At 37.9% G+C, this 21,497-nt stretch overlaps 1 protein-coding gene across 3 annotated transcripts in view; it reads left to right on the forward strand.

Moving 5' to 3' along the window:
• Window positions 1-21,497, forward strand: part of COL4A5 (collagen type IV alpha 5 chain) — a 77,449-nt gene that overhangs the window by 37,374 nt on the left and 18,578 nt on the right. Inside the window, exons 14-38 of one of the 3 annotated variants that reach the window (XM_026036020.1) lie at window positions 789-842; window positions 950-1,006; window positions 2,767-2,811; window positions 2,912-2,965; window positions 3,153-3,194; window positions 4,129-4,261; window positions 4,609-4,782; window positions 5,885-5,968; window positions 7,383-7,475; window positions 8,016-8,086; window positions 8,312-8,503; window positions 8,955-9,123; window positions 9,413-9,505; window positions 9,597-9,701; window positions 10,268-10,365; window positions 10,621-10,771; window positions 11,355-11,468; window positions 13,726-13,734; window positions 14,377-14,544; window positions 15,500-15,589; window positions 16,368-16,517; window positions 17,804-17,902; window positions 18,839-18,928; window positions 19,628-19,767; window positions 21,318-21,444. In XM_026036020.1, the coding sequence (XP_025891805.1) occupies window positions 789-842; window positions 950-1,006; window positions 2,767-2,811; window positions 2,912-2,965; window positions 3,153-3,194; window positions 4,129-4,261; window positions 4,609-4,782; window positions 5,885-5,968; window positions 7,383-7,475; window positions 8,016-8,086; window positions 8,312-8,503; window positions 8,955-9,123; window positions 9,413-9,505; window positions 9,597-9,701; window positions 10,268-10,365; window positions 10,621-10,771; window positions 11,355-11,468; window positions 13,726-13,734; window positions 14,377-14,544; window positions 15,500-15,589; window positions 16,368-16,517; window positions 17,804-17,902; window positions 18,839-18,928; window positions 19,628-19,767; window positions 21,318-21,444 (2,602 nt within the window). The remainder of the gene's footprint in view (window positions 1-788; window positions 843-949; window positions 1,007-2,766; window positions 2,812-2,911; window positions 2,966-3,152; window positions 3,195-4,128; window positions 4,262-4,608; window positions 4,783-5,884; window positions 5,969-7,382; window positions 7,476-8,015; window positions 8,087-8,311; window positions 8,504-8,954; window positions 9,124-9,412; window positions 9,506-9,596; window positions 9,702-10,267; window positions 10,366-10,620; window positions 10,772-11,354; window positions 11,469-13,725; window positions 13,735-14,376; window positions 14,545-15,499; window positions 15,590-16,367; window positions 16,518-17,803; window positions 17,903-18,838; window positions 18,929-19,627; window positions 19,768-21,317; window positions 21,445-21,497) is intronic. The other 2 variants (XM_026036023.1, XM_026036022.1) reach the window with 2 other exon arrangements.

Below are 21,497 nucleotides of genomic sequence, written 5' to 3' on the forward strand. Positions count from 1 at the left end.
TCATCAAGGATCTCTGAATGCTGACACATAGTCTGAATACATGGCCTTTGAACAACATTTATAATGATTGCAAGGTGTAAAGATCTGTTTATATTTCAACATTTATACTGTGTACTTAGAAAATAAATAAATCAACATTCCACTTTTTTATGAGCTCCACAGATGAACTCTGATGACAAAAAAATGAAACATAAGTCTTGGAGGCCTTTAAAAAAAAAAAAAAACCCTATACAAAGCTTTTGTGTACTCAGCAGCCTGTGTCTTTCTTTAATATTGAAGAGATTTAGCAACTTTGACAGAGGTGTAACAGGACAAAATAGAAACCTTAATTTTTTGACATGGTGATCCAGTGACACTTTTCTGAAGAGCACGCTACTGATTACAGACGATACCCTTAGTCCTCACAACTTCAGCAATTGCTAGTGACTTAATGACTGTTATCCTTGTATTTTCAGCTGGATCTGGTATTCCTTCCTCCTTCCTTCCTTCCTTCCTTCTTTTTTATTATTGTGTAGCAGCTGCAGACCACCAAAACAGCTTCTGCAGTGCACGCAGGAGGCATTTGTGTCTTAGTGGAATGAATCATCTGGATAAACAGGATGAGCAGTTAATTTATAGATGCACTTGAAGATCTGCATGAATAAAGAATATTTTATATGGGCTCTTGCTGCTCATGGCAGTTGGAAATCTAAATGACAGAAAAAATAAAAAGATACTATTTTAAGAATTGAGAGACAAGAGAGTGATGGAGGCTTTAACCCTCTTTTTCTTTTTCCCATGCTTGACAGGGTATTCCAGGTGATCCAGGCCCACCAGGACTTCCCGGGCCACAAGGCCCTCCTGTGAGTAGTCCTCTTTTAGTCCTTTCTTTGCTACCTGTGTATCAGAACTATAAATTCATTCTATTCTGAATTGTGGGCCCTGTTTAAGATAATGTTTGTGTGTCCAGGGTCTTCCCGGTGGTGTAAAAGGTGAAAAAGGTGAGCAAGGAGAACCAGGCAAAAGAGTAAGTAATCTATTTAACCAAACATTTATCTTTCCAATCAGTGTTATCTCTGAGAATTAAGCAAATGTTAAATTCAGGTTGGGCCATCAACCTTTCGGTAAGAGATTTTTTTTTTTTTTCCCTTCATCCATACTCTGGTAAAGTCTTAGTGATACCTGTCATTCATGGAAGGTAGTTCTAGGTATGAATCTCTTAGTACTCTCTTGATCTATATCTATATATTTATATATAGGTCTAGTAGTTTTGCCTGCCTCAAGACCATTTTGTGAAGCAGCAGCTTTTTGTTTCTTTTTAGAGAATTTCTTTATTCAGTTTTCTACTGTTTGCCAAGCAGCATGAGACTGCTCTGTTTGTAAGCTGGTCTGTGTAACTTGTCCTTAATGGTTTTACTTGTGAAATGAGTGATAGCAACGTGTTTCTGAACATGACATCAAGACCAAGAGTTCATTTGTCGCTTCTCAAGTGTACTATCTGATGAGGGGGCAAGTCAGGTTAGTTGCTTTTAGGGATAGCATGATTCACCTTGTTCCTGTCAGATTCAAAAACATCTAGGAATTTGGATATATTTGAATGCCTCAGCTCAGGAAAGCTGGACAGCTCAGGACAAAAATAACACAGACTGTACCTGCGAAGAAGAGACAAGCTGCTACTGCCAGCTGAAAGGATTCTGTGTGTTTACAGTCAAAACCACAGAACCCATAGTTTCATCAACGTAATGGACACCTTCAAAAATCAAACCCTACACCGTGCTCCCCTTAGACGATATAAAAATACTGTTTAGAAACATGTTAGTGATAGATTTTCAATACAAAAGAAGAGAAAGACCGTTGAAGAAAATCCCATTTGGTATTATCAGTAAGATACTTATTAGTTGCTGTAGTTTGTGGGCGGACTTTGATTTGCTTTTCTATATAAGAAATTTTTGCAGATTTACAGAGCCAAAAGTCTCATTATATTTTTTGCGTTTATTGAATTCTGTTCTCCAATTTTCTTTTCTGGAAAAGTATTTGGGAGTTGCATAAATTTGCAAAGATCTGAAAGGATGAAAGTCTTTAGTGGGTGTGGGCGAGGATTTCTTTTGCCAAAAGCTTGTTTACGAACATTTTTTGCCTTTTTTTTTTATTGCCCTGATTTTGGGCATGGTGGGTACTTAGTGCAGTTTTGCTGTTAAATGGCTCTAAAATTGTTTGAGTTCTGTATTGTTACGTGCTGCTCAAACTATGTGAGTTATAACCAGAAAAAAGTTAACATGTGTCATCAAACAGCCACTTCTCTGAGTAGAAATTCTCTTCATATTTTGATTTTATTCTTCATAAAAAAGAGAATGCATTCTATTTAAAGAAGAGTTAAAATTCAAACATGTTCAAGTTTGTATTTAATTTCACTGGTCACATTATTTTCTACTTAAATGTTAAATTCTGGTGTTTCAGAGTTAGGATCTCTTTTTCCAGTAAAGAACTCTTCTATTATAAAATAAATATTAAATACAAGGAATCAGCACTACTTCACTGGAGGCCATTGTGCTATATTCTTACAACATTTCAATTGAGGCGTATCAAGTATTTATACTCCAGTTTTCAAAATTAACTTGAGTTTACTTAACTCAGTTGATTATACATGGTTGTTATCTGTGAGGTATTTGTCAAAGGGTTGTGTTCTAGAGGAAATGTGCTTTATTGAAAATGGGAAGTAAAATTATTTCCACAAGAATTTTTCACTACTGAAGATTTTTGTTTCAATACGTATTTATGTCTCTGAAGGGAAAGCCTGGCAAAGATGGAGATCCTGGTCAGTCTGGTCTAGATGTGAGTAGCTCCTATGTTTCTCAGCTAAGCAGACTCCTTAAAAGTTTTTCTCCTGATATACAGAAGATGTGAATGTGATGATGTTTGTTTTTTCTTGAAGGGTTTACCTGGTGAGCCTGGAGTAAATGGTGCTCCAGGAAGAGATGGTGAAAAGGTATGAAAGATTATTTGTTGTTATCGCTACAGTACCTACAAAATCTGTCATCACTGAGTTGAATTCTGATTGTATAGTAATTGCCTATTGCATTAATAGCAATATTGCCTATGCTGTTAGTGCTGTGGAAGATTTGGAGTAAATCTCTTGTGTGCAGTATAAAAAGCATTCTTAATTTCATCGACAGGGTGAAAAAGGTGACACTGGTCCTCCTGGTCCTCCTGGAACTGTAAGTGGCTGATGCTTTCTTTTCTTGCCCCATTTGGTTGGTAGTGTTGTCCAAGGCTGGACCTCAGACCAGCAGAAATACGACAGCTTCTTAGAAGTCAAAGGACAAATATTTTATCTTAGGCATACTGGATCAACACACACATTTTTTCAAAAGTCCAGAACATATTGCTTTGCAAAGCAATATGAGGTTACTTCTTCTATTGAACTGAAATCTTTTTATGGGAACAAATAATTACTGGTCTGTTCTAACCATGTTTGAAAGATATTGCACCGTGGAAAACCCATCCTGAGCTGGCGTTTATGTTGTCACAGTCAGCTGTCAAGAAAATGGAAATGACCTGAGCAAGAGTTCTTCTATAAGGTTACCGTTCTCTGTGTCATTTCACTACCTATGGCCTTATCCACAAAGCAATCCACATGAAATGAATAGCAATTATACTTTGTTATCCTGATGTGAATCTGAGCATTTCCTTTGACATCAGTAATGAAACAGTGCATTTGCAAATCCATGATGGAACAGAATTGAATGCGTCTACTCTTTCTGTGTATATTTGGAATTCAAAATCTTCAGTGTTGAAGGTGCAAAAACTGATGGTGGAGTGAGTCACCTCTTCAGGAAAGGGGAGTGTTAGGAGGGTTTCTTGTGGAACTTTTGTGCTCATACAAATGCTGTTTATTTTTCATACAACAAGAATGCAATGTGCTTTAGGATTTTTAACAAATCTCATGAGAACTTGGCTTTTTCTGGGGACTACCCTTCATGGGAATGTTAGCGATAGTTCTGTGGCATGGGAGAAGCATCCTGTTGATGGTACTGGCTTCAAGTACATTGAACTTTTCTTACCTGACATCTTTTTCACCTTTCCAGTGACACTTTTCTTGGCTTTTTAATTCACAAGTTGTTTCACTTCAACACTATCATTGGACATTAGGTCATTTCAAGACCAGGCATTGATGCAGCAGTGGGACCAAAAGGTAGCAAAGGATTTCCAGGACTTCCAGGAGCCAAAGGGGAACGTGGATTCTCTGGTAGGCCGGGCCCACCTGGCTTACCAGGCTCTCCAGGTAAGAGCGCAAACATTAAAATAAGCGGTATGTACAAATATCTGAGCATATATTCAGTCTTTTCACAGTTCTTTGATCAAGTGGGCTGAGCATGCAGAGTTATCTCTTTTCTTTGCACCGACAGATTTATTCATAGTTGAACTCTGTTCCTAGATCCCTGTACGAACCATGCACCTTTCATACCAAAGATGTTATGGAATACTCATACATATATTGAAAGAGAAATCTTATTTGTAGCATGTTATTCATCAAATATTATTGTCACCTCCCTCTGTCCCACAACCCCCACCAAAAACATGTAATTTAAACTCTCAAACTGTCAACAAACTAAGCTTTTCCTATCTTAGGAATCACAACTGTTGGACCTCCTGGCCCACCTGGCTTACCTGGTGAGAGAGGACAGAAGGGAGATCAAGGTTTACCTGGTGTTTCCATTCCTGGACAGCCAGGACTTGATGGACCCCGAGGATCCCCAGGACCTCCAGGCCCCCCAGGACCACCTGCACCATCAGTTTCTCCTGGTAAGTAAAGGTCACATAGACAGCAAGGGATGTATTCAGCAAGTTGTATTCAGACTTTTAAAGTCTTCCTCCAAACATGTCATTCATCACAACAAAAAACTGTAGAAAGAAAATAAAGATTTCAAGCTGCTCCTATGCATTCTCCAAACCACTTCCAATGCAAATCAAGAGAGTCCTAGCCTAGGTGTGGATTTTGGGCATTACCGTGCCTCTTTTTGCCTCAGGTTAGCCCTGATGTGACTTACCTGTGAGATTCAGCAAGGCTAGTGGAGAAGGAATCTCCTCAGCCTTGAGGGAGCTTTCAGCCTAGTGGCAGAGTAATAACAGTTCTTCAGGGCCCAGCAGATCTGTCCCAGATTTTTTTTCTTTGGTTAAAATTAAATAAAAATTAATTGTAATTGAAGTTTGATGGAAATCAAATTGAATCCTACTTTATCTGACCACTGAAGGACAAAACTTAATGAAGGACACGATCACTTTAATGCTTTCTTGAGTAAATTTAGCTTTGACAATTTGATCTAATAACTGCTTGAAGTAGCCAGATTGATTGTGCAAGAGTCAAAGAGGGTAATTCCTGACAATTGCTATTTCATCTAATATATATTCTAGTGCACAAATCATAAACAATTATCTTGGAAGTGGACTCTTAGCTGATTTTAGAGAGAAAGAATGAGGGAAATTGGAGATGAAATTTGGAATGGGAAAGTTGTGGTAAAGGTGGACTAGCATGGTTTTGGGAGTGCCTACCATGGTATTGGCATCTTTAACTCCCCCTTCTCTGGTGGTATTTCGTATACGTGTACTTTTATCTGAAGCTAAATGATAGTGTTGCATCATAGAGACAGAAGTGAACAGGCTGTGTGAAGTACTGAGAGATGAATGAGATTGTGAAAGAAAGCCTATGAATGTTGTGCAACATCACTGATGAATTACACTGCTGGATTTCCATTTCTGTCCCTAAATTAACAAAGATGTTTGGTCTGTGCTTGTGTGTGTATATTAGAATAGACACATAAATACCGCAAATACATTTTGGCACTGGTACAGTGCTGTTGTTAGACTAACACATATTGATCATTAATTTTTTCTTGATTCTCTTTAGGTGAAGGATTATGTGAGCAGGGGCCTCCAGGTCCTCCCGGAATTCCAGGACAGCCAGGCTTTATGGGGGAGCGAGGCCAAAAAGGTGCCGTGTCATAGAAATGTTTTTTTTCTTCTTGCTAAAGCTCATTTAACAATTTTCAAACCTGTATTAAGTAAAGAATAAACAGCGTCTCTTCATATTAGGATGGGTGCATGAAAATATATAGGGTTCTACATTTTTCTGAATAAGAAGTCTGGTTTTCTGCACGTAGGATAGAATCATAGAATCATAATGGTTGGAAGAGACCTCCAAGATCGAGTCCAACTGTCAACCTTTTGTCACCACACACAGAGTGGGCTTTTTTCAACTTTTTCTAGCTAGTCTCAGAAATATACTTAGAAAAGACATTTATTAACAAAATGCTCTTAATACAGAATTGTTTTGTGGTTTCTTCCTCCTTGGATGCATTCTGGCAAGGTTTTGCCTATTTTAAGTAACTTCTGTGGGGAGTAGTAGTGTGGGAGCTCTTTAGCTAGTGTAAAAAAATTGTCTGAGAATATAACCCACTTGAATAGCCTCATTTAGATGATGATTAAAGTAAAATGGAGCTTCAGGTTTACGAGTACCTTTCAGGTAGATGGAAACTACTTCCATGTGAGAAGTTTTATATTTTCTTCAGGGATAATTTTGACATTGTTTTGTGGAAAGCAATATTGAAATTATAAATCTAACGTCATAATCTGAGTTGGTCAGTCTAGAAGGAGTTTATCTGTTTGTTTGCTAACCAAAAGAAAGACATTTTTAATGTGTATCCTTGCTTCCAAAAAGACAACCTTGCAATGAGGATGCTGATAAGGGTAAGTGAGAATCTTTTCCTAGCTCAACCATGGACATCTTTATTGACTTTGAGCATCCCATTTGATTTTATAGTCCTCTCAAACACAAGTCTTCTTTTGCTCATGAAGATTGTAAGGTTCGGTTAATTAAACTTAATGAATTGTTTAGTTGTTAATGACTGTAAATACAGTCACAGAAAAGTCTGTGCTTGAATGAAATTCTTGAAACATTTCATTTTTTGAATGAAGTGTGTTCAGCTTATTGTCAGGTCAATTGTGTTTAGTAAAACTATCTCAGCAGTTATTTTGCCCTCTTGGAGTTTAACTGAAATTTTGGATTCTGGTGTATTTATTTTAAAGTTGTAATTTGAAGTGTCAAATGCCTTCTTGCAGAGGTAAATCTTTTGCTGAGTTAAAAATCCACAGTTTCATTCTGGACTATTGTCAACACTGTTTTTCAGGATTTTGTTTCATTCTATTATCCTAAGTTTGGCCTTCATGGAGGAAGTCTTACATTTAAGATATCATAAGACAATGTAAAATTGCTTTCTTGCTAATGATCTATAATATCAAGTCAAAAATTACCATCACTGTTGTATGTATGTTTTTTCTTCAATGTTTTCTGAGGCTTAATGCTCAAGTACTTTTTTTTTTTTTTTTCTTAATGCAATTCTTTGTAGGTGATCAAGGAGACACATGTTTCAATTGCATAGGAACTGGAATATCTGGGCCCCCTGGAGAGAGAGGACCTCCAGGACCTCCAGGTAGTCCAGGTAAAGCTATAATAGTCTGTTTTTATTTTTTTTCTTAAAATATTTTATAAAGGCACCTTTTGTATCTAAATATATATTGTGTGCAAGCTCAGATGCACAAAATACCTTCTCTGATATATAGATTCTTGTCTCATTTGGCCCAGCTGGGAAGTGGCCAAAAAAAAGGCTGAACACACATAATGTATTTGCTCATTTTTGAAAATATGGTAATCCAAAAAAAATCTGTGGTCAAAGTCTTATAAACATGGTACCTCTTGAAGGTAAATGATTGCTGTAGATTTAACTGAAAGACAAAGAAATTCATTTCTTCTACTATTTGAGGAATAAGAAGTAGAACTCAAGCTTTTTGAAGGTCTAATATTTTTCTGTCATTACTGTTTTGACTTAGAGATACAGATTTTGTTTTGCTTAAATAAATTGAAGCTGTCAAAAATGAAAGGGCAGGCTGAACTTTGCCTTGGCCATTATACTCCACAAACAGTGCCCTGTATATTTACACTTCTTCTGTTTCATGCTATTAACTTTTTCTGCATTACTCAGGTTCTCCTGGTTTTCCTGGACAGAAAGGTGAAAAGGGGCTTCTTGGATTAACTGGCCTTGTAGGACCACCTGTAAGTGGTGCTATTGCATTCTGCTGGGAGGCAAAAGTGTTTCATTCGTTTTATATGTCTGGTAGATCAGTACTCAGTAAATGTGAATTTTAAGTCTAATACTTCTCTCTTTGTCTTTCACTACTTTGAACCTCTAATTCCTGTATTATGCCAACATAAGAAAGGAAATGAAAAAAAAAAAATGGAAATGCTTATTTTGTTTTTCTTTGTTTTATTCCCACTCAGGGATTTCCAGGGCCCCCAGGTGCCCCTGGGAGACCTGGTCCTAAAGGAGACCCAGGGGATGTCCTGACTTCTCCAAGAATGAAAGGTGACAAGGGAGATCCTGGCTTCCCAGGACCTCCAGGTCTTCCTGGCATAGATGGCACTCCTGGACGAGATGGACTGCCAGGTCTGCCTGGCCCTAAGGGAGAACCTGTGAGTTGTATTTTATGCTATCTTTGTTTGGACAGGTATTTTCGGAAGTTCTGCATGCGTTTGGAGTAATGCAGATAGGAGGGCTGGCCAATGCACTTTTCTCTGAATGTGAGTAATAAAATGGTCTCCAGTAGATGCCAATCTAGTAAGTAACAATAGACAGGATAATCACTACGATCTGTCAGTGCCTTTCTGAAAATAAACTGAGAGACTTTTCTTGGGCAGCAACAGATAGGCACTTCTGCTGTTCACCTGTGTAGCGCAAGGAATTAGGTAGCCAAATTTGGACGTTATCTACAGCATGTTGGTAAGATGTTGGTAACCTAATGGCCTTGGGAGATAGAAGGATAGAAACTATTAGAGTTCAAAAACGGAAACAGTGAAAACATTTTACTCTCTTTACTAGTAAGTACATGTTGTTCCATCCTATCTTATTCTTCCTCCTCTTTAGGGCAGTGTTGCATTCAAAGGAGAAATGGGAATTCCAGGTGACCCAGGAATACCAGGTCTTCCTGGAGACAAAGGAATTCCTGGACCTCCTGGTTTTGGTCCACAAGGTTCACCAGGTGAAAAAGGCATCCAAGGTGTATCAGGTCGTCCAGGCCCTCCTGGAGTTCCTGGTGAGTTAATCTGTGTGTTATTGAACACCAACTTTATAACTAAGTTGTGTTCACTTGGCTCCTACCTAGGAGGAAGCTAAAAAATTACTTCAAGAAAGCTGTTTTAACTTAATACTTCTGAGTCAATAAATGCTGTATAAGTTTCAGGTGGGATGTAACTTACTGTATAAAGTCTTGCTGATTTTTAAGATCTTTGTAAGATTGGGATGTGGTTAGCATCTTTCTGTTCAGAAAAGAAAGAGGAAAAAGAACTCCTAATGAGTGATTTTTATCTTCTCTTTCATCTCAGGTCCAAAAGGTGAACCTGGTCAGACTATAACAGAACCAGGAGTACCTGGCCCCCCTGGTCCTCCAGGCAGAAATGGCGACCCAGGTCTTCCAGGTAAACCTGCTCTAGAGACCCAGGGAATTGCAAAAGCCTTTTTTTTCTGACTGACTCTGGAAAATTACACTGATTTTTCTCCTTTCTACAGGGGATCCTGGTCAGCCAGGTCAGCGTGGCCTACCAGGCATCCCAGGTGTAAAAGGAGAGCCAGGTATTCCTGGCATTGGGCTTCCAGGTCCACCAGGCCCAAAAGGTATGTTTGCAGACAAATAGCTAAAAATGGGAACATTTTGAGAGTCATTTTTCACTAGTTTTAATCAATTAATTTGCATCTTTAACAGAATCTTTTAAAAATTAAGAGTGTTTGCCTTGAAATTTTCTGTCTTGATATTTTAGAAGTATGAGGGGGAAAAAAAAACTGAGCTCTTCACTATGCTGTTTCTTCGTGGTACCTTATATTTTTTCAAAACAAAGAATATTTTGAAAACATGGGACAATTATAGAAGCTTAGGCTTGATTCATTGTCAATAAATGACCTCTGTGCTTGTGACAAAATGTTTCTGATGTAAACTGTTTGTACTTATAATGAGCACAGAGCATGGGGAGTGCCCCTTTCTGACAGAAGTGACAGATACTGTTATCTCTGTGGCAAAAACTGTGTACTCAATATCATCTTGGCCAGATAGATATTTCTCAAGTGTGCTCGAGCTCACACAAAACCTCTTTTTTGATGTCACTTTTCCTAGTACCCAAGTGTTTCTGCTCTGTTGCTCTCTGGTGTCCCTTCTGCTGCTGCCCTAACTTTCATGTCATGTGTAGGTTTTCCAGGTACTCCTGGCCCCCCCGGAGCTCCAGGAACTCCAGGTCACCCTGGTCTAGATGGACCTCCTGGACCACCTGGTTTTCCAGGACAGAAGGTTTGTGTTTACTTGTTTACTGTAAAAACTTCCCTTTCTTGGAGATTCGTCTGCATAAGTGGGAAGCTGGTGAGGAAAGTTTTGCCTCTTCTGATCAGCTTTTGATAGTGGAAAAATCACATTCTCTATCTCAGGTTTGACCAAGTATAGGAGAAAAGAAATTGAACTATAAGATAATGGGATTTTTTCTTCTCTACTAAACATTTTAAAGAAAGAATAAACTTTTAGAACATTTTTTAAAATGTATTACTACAGGGAGATCGTGGATTTGGAGTTCCAGGACCACCTGGATCCCCAGGACCACCAGGCTTAAAAGGCGTTCAAGGGCCCAAAGGTGATACTGGCTTCCCAGGAAACCCTGGTCTCCCAGGACGAGCAGGTTTTGATGGAACTCCAGGGCCCAAAGGTACAGAGAGTCTTTTCTGTTCTCTGCTGAAATCTAAACACCGCAGGTATGCTAAGAGTTATATGGCAGTTAAATATAAGCAGTGATGATTTTGGAGCAATTACGTCAGAGTCCCTTTTTCCAAAATACAGACCTTGCATAAATGGAAGTTTGTGTTCTCAAAAGGCAAACAAGCAAGGGAATGAATAGCAATTTGTGAGTATCTAAAACTGTCATCTAGAGACAAATCTATATCAAAGTAAAACAATAGAAGAACAGCCATCTGCATGTGGTCTGCTTCTACATGCAGAGTGTTAACTGCAACTGTTCATCGTTGCCTGTATTATACTGTAGAGTATGCCTGGTTTGCTAGATAGCATCTGTTGGGTTAGGCATGGATTAGGATGCACGAATGTGTCGCTAGTCTAGAAACATAAACTGCATGCATTCCATGCAGAGTGAGAGCAAATCTCTGGCTTGTCTGTCCGAAATAGCTTCTTAAAGCATATTTTCCTAGTACAATGTGAAGGCACCACTCTGTTTCTGAAAGCAAGTATCTCTTGAGCTGGATTCACTATTGGACTAAACCAGAGTGTTCTTTTAGGTGAGCCTGGACCAAGCGGACCACCAGGACTTCCAGGCCCACCAGGCATCCCTGGAATTGGTGGCCAAGGTCCACCCGGACCTCCTGGACTTCCAGGACCTGTTGGTCCACCAGGTAAAACTCATATGGCTTGTACCCTTTGGTTATTTCTGGCAGACACCAAGCGGTACACAGGACACTGAAGGTCCCATTGAACAAAGAGGCAAGGAAGGAGAGACTTTATGTCTTTTGGTTTGACTGGCTTGCCAGTCAGAACTTCATACATATGATTTATTTATTTTTTTTTAACTGGAATAGAACAATTCACAATGGCTTGTATAGAACAATTTCTTTTTTTCCTACACTCGGTGAATGGGCTTGATGTGCAGGAACATTGCAAATGTGTGGCAGTTACCACTGTGAGAATATTCTCTTGTGGATGTGAGCATGCCTACAGCTTGAAACATTCCAAAACCCATTTCTTGCCATGGCTGTATGACTCTTCACATTGCATGTCTGTGACCTACACTTCCTGTGTTCATTTCTGTAGGCCAGCACTGGGGTTGGCATGGCACACTGTGCATGCTGGCAAATTCACAGCCAGCTGTGAGAGCATAGGCCACAGATTGGCGGATCTTGCTCTGAGCTGTATGAAACATGAGCTGAGATGCAGCAAAATACTTAAAGCTAGGTGATTGCTTGAATAAATAGGCCCCGTGTACTTAGGAGTTCTGTTTAGGTATTAGTGTGGACAACCAAACTCGAGTTCATTTGCTAGGGTTTTAGTATAAGGATTGAATGCTTCATTCAATCTGTGTTCTGTCTTTTGTTTTTCTGTAACATTATTTCATGTGTTGTCAAGAATTTGATTTCATGCGATCACCGATTTCTTCTGTAAAGTGTCTATTTTGACAAGTGCAAAATACCAGTAGTGTTAGGTTAATGGATTGAAATGGTTATTGTTTCACTTTTCATGTCTGTGCTGACTAATTATCATGGCTACTAACAGCATGATGGCTCAGTTCCTACTGGAGAGGTCCATGTCATTTCTCTTGGCTTTGCTAGTTGTCTAATTTGTGCAATGTACTTAATGCTTTGTTTTACCAGTATATTTTGACTCTGTTCCTTTATGCAATTAGCGTAACATTTCTGAAGCTTTGTTTTTCAGGTAACCAGGCAAATTCTTAAAAGCATTTCCCTGTTAAGGTTTTATTTCCTTTGCACCACCATTTCTTGCAATTGTTCGCAGTTCCTTAGTCTCATTTGTTTTTGAAATATGCATTAAATTACTCTAGAATTTGTTGGCTTGTCTGTATTATTGTTAAGTATGATACAGTCAGTTTTGAGAACCAGAAAGGAAATTAGGTGAATTTCTATTAGAAAAGTGTCTTTACCTATTACAAGATTACGTATGTTTGTCCCATTTTGTTCCTCTTGCTCACAGAGACCCCTTGCACACAATGTGTGTACAGTCCCTATCCATCCTCTTTATTGTTTTTTCTCTGCCAAGTAAGCAGTTCCATGCACATGACAGCAGGGTTTAATGCAACGCTAAGCAGTTGTCAAAGAGGAGCACGCTCAGTATTTGCAACTGGAAGCCTGCAGCATACACAGTCAAGAAAATTTTATCTGCCTTTATCTGCATGGAAAGAGCAAATCCAAATGCTGCTCTTACTCTTGACTGCAGAAATAAGTTTAGGTGTTGCCATCTGCGAAAGTGTAATAGTGCCTTGCCTTATAGTTATTCGTGTGATTTTGAATTTGTGTATTATAATCTCAATAGAGAGACTACTCTATAGTGTGTAACATGCAGTATAGGATCTCTTTGAGCATAAGGATGTAAACTGATGTAATAGAAGAAATTTTAAAATATGTTTAATTATATTTTTTGTTATAAAAGAAGCATCTTTTGAAAATGCCTGCCCCGAAGGATTTACAGTAAGGTAATTCAAATCAATAAGAAGTTAATTGATTGGATGTGCTCTGGTGCTTAAAAAGCATTCAAGCCTGTATAAAGAGACAGTTTATATGAAGAGTTTACTCCTCAATTGCAAAGAGATGGCTAGATAAGAGAGGAATACTTTTTTATGAGATTATAGCATAGTTCTTGAAAATATTTCACTTGATTTCTTGTTTCTGCATACAATGGTGGCTGCATTTAGGAAAAGACTTCCTATTTTCTTAAAGTCTAGTTTCTCTCAACTGCATTAGTATTATATTCCTTTTGCTTAGATCTGATTTCAGTAACTTTAGGCTAGTTTCTTGTTGTTGTTGTTGTTCTAATCTATATGTGCTTTATTCTTGTTTCCTAACTTAATGACTACCACAACTCCTTACTGCTACCTGTCTCAACTTCCTGATGAACTCTAACTCGTTGGCTTTTGAACCTCAGGTTCCCCAGGTACTGTGGTTTCTTTACCAAAGAGTTTTCTTAACAGCAAATTTAAGAATGATTTTTTTGGTCAGTGTATATCATCAGTGATGTACTTCACTGAAGACAAAAGAGCTGTCTGCTTGCTTCAGCAATGCCTTGGACTCAGTTGTTAACATTAAACAAAATTAATCAACTTCTCATAGTCTTTCATTCAATGGAATTTAATGCAATGAAATATTTTGCTATCCTTGAAAAATGTCCAGCTTGATGTTATCCTAGAATATAATAAAATGCAATCATTAATGGAAATGCTCTTTTAAAAATCACTAAATGCTAAAATACAAACCAGTCTAAGTCTTGTGGGTTTTTTTATTAGTCATATTCTTGTTGAAAAGAGAAGTTGTATTTTCCTTTTCATAATTCATAGAATTGAATTTGCTACAATTTCATATAATTTCAGAAATGTTTCTCTTTAGGAAGATACAGCCTTTAGCTCCTGAGAAGCCATGTATATACATGATTTAAGAATAATTGCAGATTTTCCACTAATACTAGAAATGTATTGCAGACAAAACCTAGTTGTTCAAGCAGCACCATGTCCAGAGACACACAAACCACAGTCTTGTTTTACGTTTTGCTGAAAGGTTGTGTTTTAACAACATTGTCCAGGGTTGCAAGGCATTCCAGGAGAGAAGGGGGATCCAGGTCCTCCAGGCTTCGACATTCCTGGTCCTCCAGGTGACCAAGGAACTCCAGGATATCCAGGACCACCTGGTCTTCCAGGGCCGCAGGGTTCTCCTGGACCACCTGGCAGGGATGGAATACCAGGATTTCCGGGTAAGTTCATATATGGTACCTGTGGACAGGAGGCAAATTGTAATTACAGATAGATGTTCTTTATTCTGTGCATGCCAGCTTAATCTTCACTTTTTATCCTATCTGTGTAAAGTTGGATACTTACGTTTCATACTTTTTTTTAAACTGTAACAGTGTGTGTTACAGTTAACAGTTAACAAGGATTAAAATCCTTGTCATTAGCTTTTAGTCTGATTTCTCATAACTGCAATATTATTGTATTCCTTTTGCTTAGATCTGCTTTCTGTAACTTTAGGGTAGGGTTTTTTGTTAGTGCTGCTATTCTACAGTGATATTATGAAGTTATTCTACTTCATATAAATATCAAACACAACTTTGATCTTTATAATGTTTTTCTACTTTATTTTTGATGCATTTTTCTAGTTACTGTTACATTAGAGTTATTTTTAAGAAAGTAATTGTAAATACTATCCGTTTAATCCAATTCATGATCTTAAATATTAATTTCCTTATCTGTGTGGCAGAGCATAGCCTATTTCTCCATCTGCAATAGAAATCTCAAAATTTAATTTTGAGAATCTCTCTCTTTACATGGACGAGCCAATGTAGAAGTTTCTGTAAAAGGTGTATTTGTAATTACCCTTTTGGTTTTCAGTAAGTATAAAATTGCGTTACAGAAGGTATTTATATTTCATGTCTAAATGGATGGCAACATTCCTATTTGGGGGGGGGAAAGTTCAAGGCAAATTTTCTTTTTAGGACTTAATTATGATAAAGCTGGCACCGTCTTCAGGTGTCATTCTATCTGGTTTAAATTTGTAGTAAAATTTAGTGCTTGCAATTATCTTAAAGCATTTGTTAAACTCTGTATGCATGTGCTCATTAATGAAACTGTAGAGATGTTGGAAGATATAAATTAAGTATTGATAGGTTTGAGGTTTTTTTCAGACTGATACTGATGATTCAATGTATTTAGGTGCTAAAGGCGAAATGGGTGTCATGGGAGCCCCTGGTCCTCCAGGGCCTCCAGGAACTCCTGGAAGAAATGGCCTACCCGGCTTGAAAGGTAATTCTTATTTAATCCCCCTGAACAGAATGCAGAGGGCTAACTTCTGTATCCTGTGTAGAAAGAGCCTTCATAATAATAATATCCAGAACTTCATTTACTAAGGAAAAGCTTGGGTTGTCTTCTTGATTGTGCTGATGTTCAGAGGTGCTTTATAGTTTCAAGGCATAGCATTTTCACTTTTTTAAGAATGTGATGAAATGTTAGATATTTGAAAATAGCTAAAGTAGCTAAGGGTCATATATCTGTAGTATGTTTTAAAGTCTGCTTCAAACAGAAGAAAAAAAAATTGTTAGCTTTGGGTTTTAGAGTAACCAAATGAGCTTTGTCTGCATCACAGAGAAATATGTTTTATCAACATTCTTTCACTGGAGATTAATTTTGGAAGTTTGGTAGGGGAAAAAAACTCTTCTTCCTGTAACGAGGAAGATGTGAATCCAAAGCTTCTATAGCAATTTCAACTTTGTGCTAGTGATGCAGGGTGGTAGGGCTCTTGGAGCTCTCTCGGTGTGGGTTGGGACAGCCAACTGTTTCTTGTGAGCAGGGCTGATCAGAGCTGACCAGATGCCTTCTTTCCCATGCAGATGTTCCTACACAGTCTTTTTGCTGAGCTTTGATGCAGGGCTTAATGTGCTACAGAGAACTAAACTGGCTGCTACTTCAGTAAATTCTGCATTCATGAATAGTTAATGACTTTCCATGTTATGAAAAGCATCAGAATTATTTTAGCCTACTGCATGGATTACATTTTTCCCTTTGTTGTCTGTACCTGCTGTAGGTAATAATGGATTACCTGGTCAGCCAGGACCTCCTGGACCAGTAGGACAGAAAGGCATCAAAGGTGAACCAGGTCTGCCAGGTCCACCTGGGAAAGTTGATCCAAAGCAGCTGGGAGCAAAAGGAGAAAAGGGCGAACCAGGTGTTCCAGGTACAGAGCTCTGTCCATGGCTGTGTTTTTTTCTGCTACAGATAATATTGACCTACGACTGAATCTATTATAGTTCATTCTTTAAGGAAGAAATAAACTCAGAATAGAGAGCAAGATTGTTATTTAATTTTAGACTATTAAAAAAAACATGGTTGCTATGTAGTTTGCGATGTCCTTGTTCGTTAACTGCTACTATTTATGGCATATATTACAATAGCACTGCAATGTTCTTACCAGGATTATGGTTCAGCCTTGTAGGTGTTACGATGAGAGATGGTTATTATGGCTGCTGTCCTGGCTGCATTCCTGCTGTCTCTCAGGCCCTTAGGCTTCTGTCTTATAGGATGAAATTGCACAAGCCACCTTACTCATACATTGCCTCTGGAGTCCCCTTTTAGATGTCTCAGCTGAGCTAATATCAGCTCTAGCTTTGCAAAGTGTGTCTTCCTCATGTGTGTTTCCACTCAAGAAGTTAGAAGTCTGGGAGGTTTTTCTCAGTTCACTCAAGTCTGCTTTCTCACTTGCTTTCTTTCTCACTCCTTCTCTTTTTTTTTCTTAAGGTGTAAAAGTTCAACTGTCTCTTTTGAACTCTCCTCTAGGCTTGTGGAGAGTAATAATATCCTACCCTAGACTAAACCAGAATGTCTTTCACTTAGGTTGACCCAGCAATTTTTGTGCTTGCTTATTTACTGTATTAGTTTCTGTGAATATTAGGTAAGGTCTTAAGACACTTAGGGCTTCTTTTTTTTTTTTTTTTTTTTTCCTCTCTCCTCTCTCTCTCTCTCTCTTGAGTTTGAGCTGTGGAGGGCAGCTTTAACTACTGCTTGCAGGACAGCACCAAGTATGGAACATACATTTTGTAAAAAAGTAATGCAGGTATTTTAGCAGATTTCTGTAATGTTTTGGTCCCAAAGTGCTTCCTTTGCTACAAGAAAATTGAAAATGCATATATAAATAACCTGAAAGAATGTAGAGGGGGTAGCATAGAGTCTGTTCATCACTGGAAGACAGTCCTTTCTTGGTGAAGTATATTGGCATTAGTTATAAAGCCGTTTCCTCTATTGCAGCATATTGTCCCTGCTCTGTAGTCATTTGAAATTTTCTACAAGCAATATTTTGTGTTCTGTGTCACTTCTTGGCAAAGCTAAAGGAGATCATAGTTTTAGAAGTTACAGAAGAAAAATCTCTGTTAGAATATGAGTCACATATGTATACATCCAATCATTTAATGTAAGGGGGAAAAAAATAATAGTATTAATGATAAAATGTGTCTTTTTGCCTTAAAGGTATTCCTGGGTTATCAGGACAGAAAGGTTATCAAGGTCTCCCAGGTGACCCTGGCCCACCAGGACTTAGTGGCCCACCAGGTGCACCAGGATTACCAGGTAAATAAGCAAAGGTGTTAAATGGATGGTTTTGATATGTAAAAAATGGCATGCATTTTGATACTGTGGTATTGGGATGTGGATCAAGATATGTCTAAACAAGGCCTAAGGATTTACACTTGAAGCTGCAGCACAGCTTTGGGAAATTTTAAATCTTTATTCAAACAGCAGGCTTCAAGCTCTTTCCTTGTAACATGGCCGAAAGCAGTTTTGAGTTATTGATTCCTCTGAAGATTGAGATTGCCCTTGGGATGATTGGAAATGTGCTTGCTGCTTAGATAAGCAACAGGATTTGCCTGTTTTGCATGTTTATTTTTTATATTATTAGTCACATTTTGAATAAGGCCAATGTGAAGGCTAGCTGGATGTCGCAGCTTTGCCCTCAAAAATTATAGGGATTAAGAAAGTACTTCTTTCTATAGCTATAACAAATCATCTGAAATCTTGTTGCTTTGACTCAAGAGAATGTAGATTTCACTCTATCTTGTGACCTTTTGCTCTAGGTATCTCGTAGGGCTTTGGGAGTTTTCTTAACAGTCCAGGACTCAAACTAGTCCCAGTCGCATTTAATTCCTTAATAGAAGCTACTGAGTAAATATTGCAGATGAGGAAAAGATAATGTGTTCATTCTGCAGAACAGCCATGGGACACTGAGCCACTTTGGATGGTTTCTAAATCATACTCTAAGATTAGACCCATTTCATTAGACTAATCTCGAGAATAAAGAAGATGATGTCCTAATCTTAGTTCAGAACAAACAAGTTTGAAACTACTTCAGTGCCCATGGGGAGAAAAGGTATACTAGAACCGTTTGAGGCCCAGAGCAACTCCATATGCTTAGCCTTTGTAACTAGGTGGTGTGACCATATTCACATGAAGATGTATGAATATCAGAAACTCTTAATTATTTATTATCTAAGCATATAATTTTTCTAGGCATCAAGGGAGAGACGGGACTTCCTGGGCAGCCAGGACCAATAGGACCTCCAGGGTTAAAAGGTGCCATGGGAGAGATGGGTCTTCCAGGTAAGCTGTTGTGCTCATATTTTACTTGAATTTTGGCCAGTGCTTCTCATAGGATAGAAGAGTGGATCTGCTTGTGTGCAGATTTGCTTATGTATCTAAGAATATACATTTAAATGTGAAGGATACATGAAGGACATGTAAAACCCAATAGTTGCTGAAATAATACAGAAGAAACTGGAAATACCTATTAAAAAATTAAGAAGTAAATGTATTGTAAGCATATATTAACTACTTACAGATGTAGAAGTAGAATGATCTGCTTTTTTATTTTCCTCTTTTACTGGTGTCTTCCATTCTCCTATTGAAATACTTGGAAGGAGATGGAGAAAGAAGATGGCTCTGCAAACTCAGCTGTCGAAAGACAACAGATACAAGCATCAAAGGAGAAGCAGACAGTGAATTCAGTTAATTAAAAAGATTGCTGAAGTTTCTGAGTTTTCTATTAGTAAATGTTGACTAGCAAGAATATTTGGATTTGGTTGTAATTACAGAATTAAAAAGAAAGCTTAGAAATATCCTGATATAGCCATGAGAGAGTTTAGATAATTTCTTTTTAAAAATAAAAGAGTATTGGATGTTAAAAGCCAGGTACTCAGTTCATTAATCCTTTCCAGCTGAGTTTGTGTAATCGGAGGGACTTCTCTAAACAACTGCGGATTTATTTATATCTATATAACTCATATTTTATATTTTGTGCAGGTCCCCCAGGGATTAAAGGCAGCCAAGGAGTAGGAGGACGTCCAGGCCAGCCTGGGCCAGCTGGATTTCCTGGGCTGAAGGGGGAAAAAGGTGACCCTGGTCTTTCAGACATCGGTATTCCTGGTCCCCCTGGATCAAAGGTAGACTTAAAAATTCTTCAGTGGAACAATCACATGAGAAAGAGTTATGTTGATTTTTTTATATTATGTTGACACCTGCAGACATTTTCATAGTTGGTAGGGAGTTACAATATGAATACCTTTGTTTGAATATTTTGTGATGCACTTAATTTTAAAAATGTTATGATGACACGTGTTTACAGATAAATTACTAAGGAATTGATATAACATGATTCTGCTTAAAATTTAAAAATTTATATAGAACGTAGAAGTTTGCAAAGATCCTCCTATCTGTCACCCGCAAAAAGTTGTTTTATTCAAGTTGTATGGAGTATCTATCAGTCTTCACTGATGCCTTAGTTGCTGCTCAACATCATTTCTAATTTAGCCAAAACATTGCATAATTAAAGCTCTACCAATCTCTTTTTCTCTTCTGCTGCATCATGGGGTAATACATAGTCAAAGGATCTTAATTTCTTAGTTGATTGGATTTTGCTGCATTTTTGCCAGGATCCTCACTGTTTTTCTATGAAAATCACTTTGATGCTTTAGAAGCTCGTGTAATTTGGGCAAAGATAGTAAGAGATTTTTTTTATGTCCATGCAGCTAGGCAAATAACAGATGGCATTCTACTTGGTAAAAACATTACCTGGTTCTTTTGAGATTGTGAAAAGCAAGAGACCAGGTTTTTGGTTGATTTTATAGATGACTGCAACTAAAGTTCTCCCGTTTGTTTTGTTTAGTTTCTAATCATCATGCACATAATTATGTGTAATTTAAGAGATGAGCTGAGTTTCCCTGTACCCTGAGAAGCATTATTTAGTTATAGTTCATTCTATATATCTGTGCTTAGAACAATTTTCTGGCTTTGTTTGTCTAGAAAACGTTGGTAACCCAAATAACTTCTATTAAGATGTGACATTTCTTTATGGCTAAGACTTTTCAAGTTGTAAATGGATGTGAATGTCCATCTTTTATTTAAAAAAATGCAGTTGAGCTCAGTTGAAGTGAAATTTGTGCATAATAATCAAGAATTCAATAGGAATACCTCAGGGTTGTGCAAGTTTATGCTGAATAATTGGGCTGTCCTTTCTTGCATTTATCTTCACTAATAGTAAAGAGTTAGAAAGCACTCAATTAAACAGAGGTTGCAGATTTACTTAGGAGAAATCTGTGTTGGTAAACTGACATTGAAGTCTTCTAAGACCTGGATACAATACTGAATGTTTCAATGTTATGTTCAAAGTAAAACCTGTTAAAGAGCTAAAGTAAAAGTTTCTGCCTATCCCAAAAGAAAAAGGAACACAGTTCTTTAAGACAGGTCAGCTTTGGGAAAAAGCTGTTAGAGACGCTTTATGTACAAACTGTAGGAGCCATTGTTGAAATCTTTACAGTGGCAATTTTCAAGTAGTCTTTGTTAGTGTGTGTGAAATGGTTAGCATTAACTGGATATAAGGAGAAAAGTACGGAACATAACAGTTATCCTTTTGTGGTGGTAAAAATAGGAATATAGGAGAAAAATTACCTATATTAAAACAACCTGGTTCTTATTTCTACTTAATGTTTTCTAGGGTGATCTTGGTTTGCCTGGATACCCAGGCAGTCCAGGCAGTAAAGGTATAGCTGGAAATCCTGGTTTGCCTGGGTTGCCAGGCAATCCAGGTGCAAAAGGAGAGCCCGGACTTCCTGGATTCCCAGGTAATTTAGATGTACACACCTCTAAATGCAGTGGGTATTTAGTGGAGGGCTGC

The sequence above is a fragment of the Nothoprocta perdicaria genome, unplaced genomic scaffold, assembly GCF_003342845.1.
Source record: "Nothoprocta perdicaria isolate Ctin4 unplaced genomic scaffold, notPer1 scaffold_17, whole genome shotgun sequence".
Taxonomy (NCBI): Eukaryota; Metazoa; Chordata; class Aves; order Tinamiformes; family Tinamidae; genus Nothoprocta; species Nothoprocta perdicaria.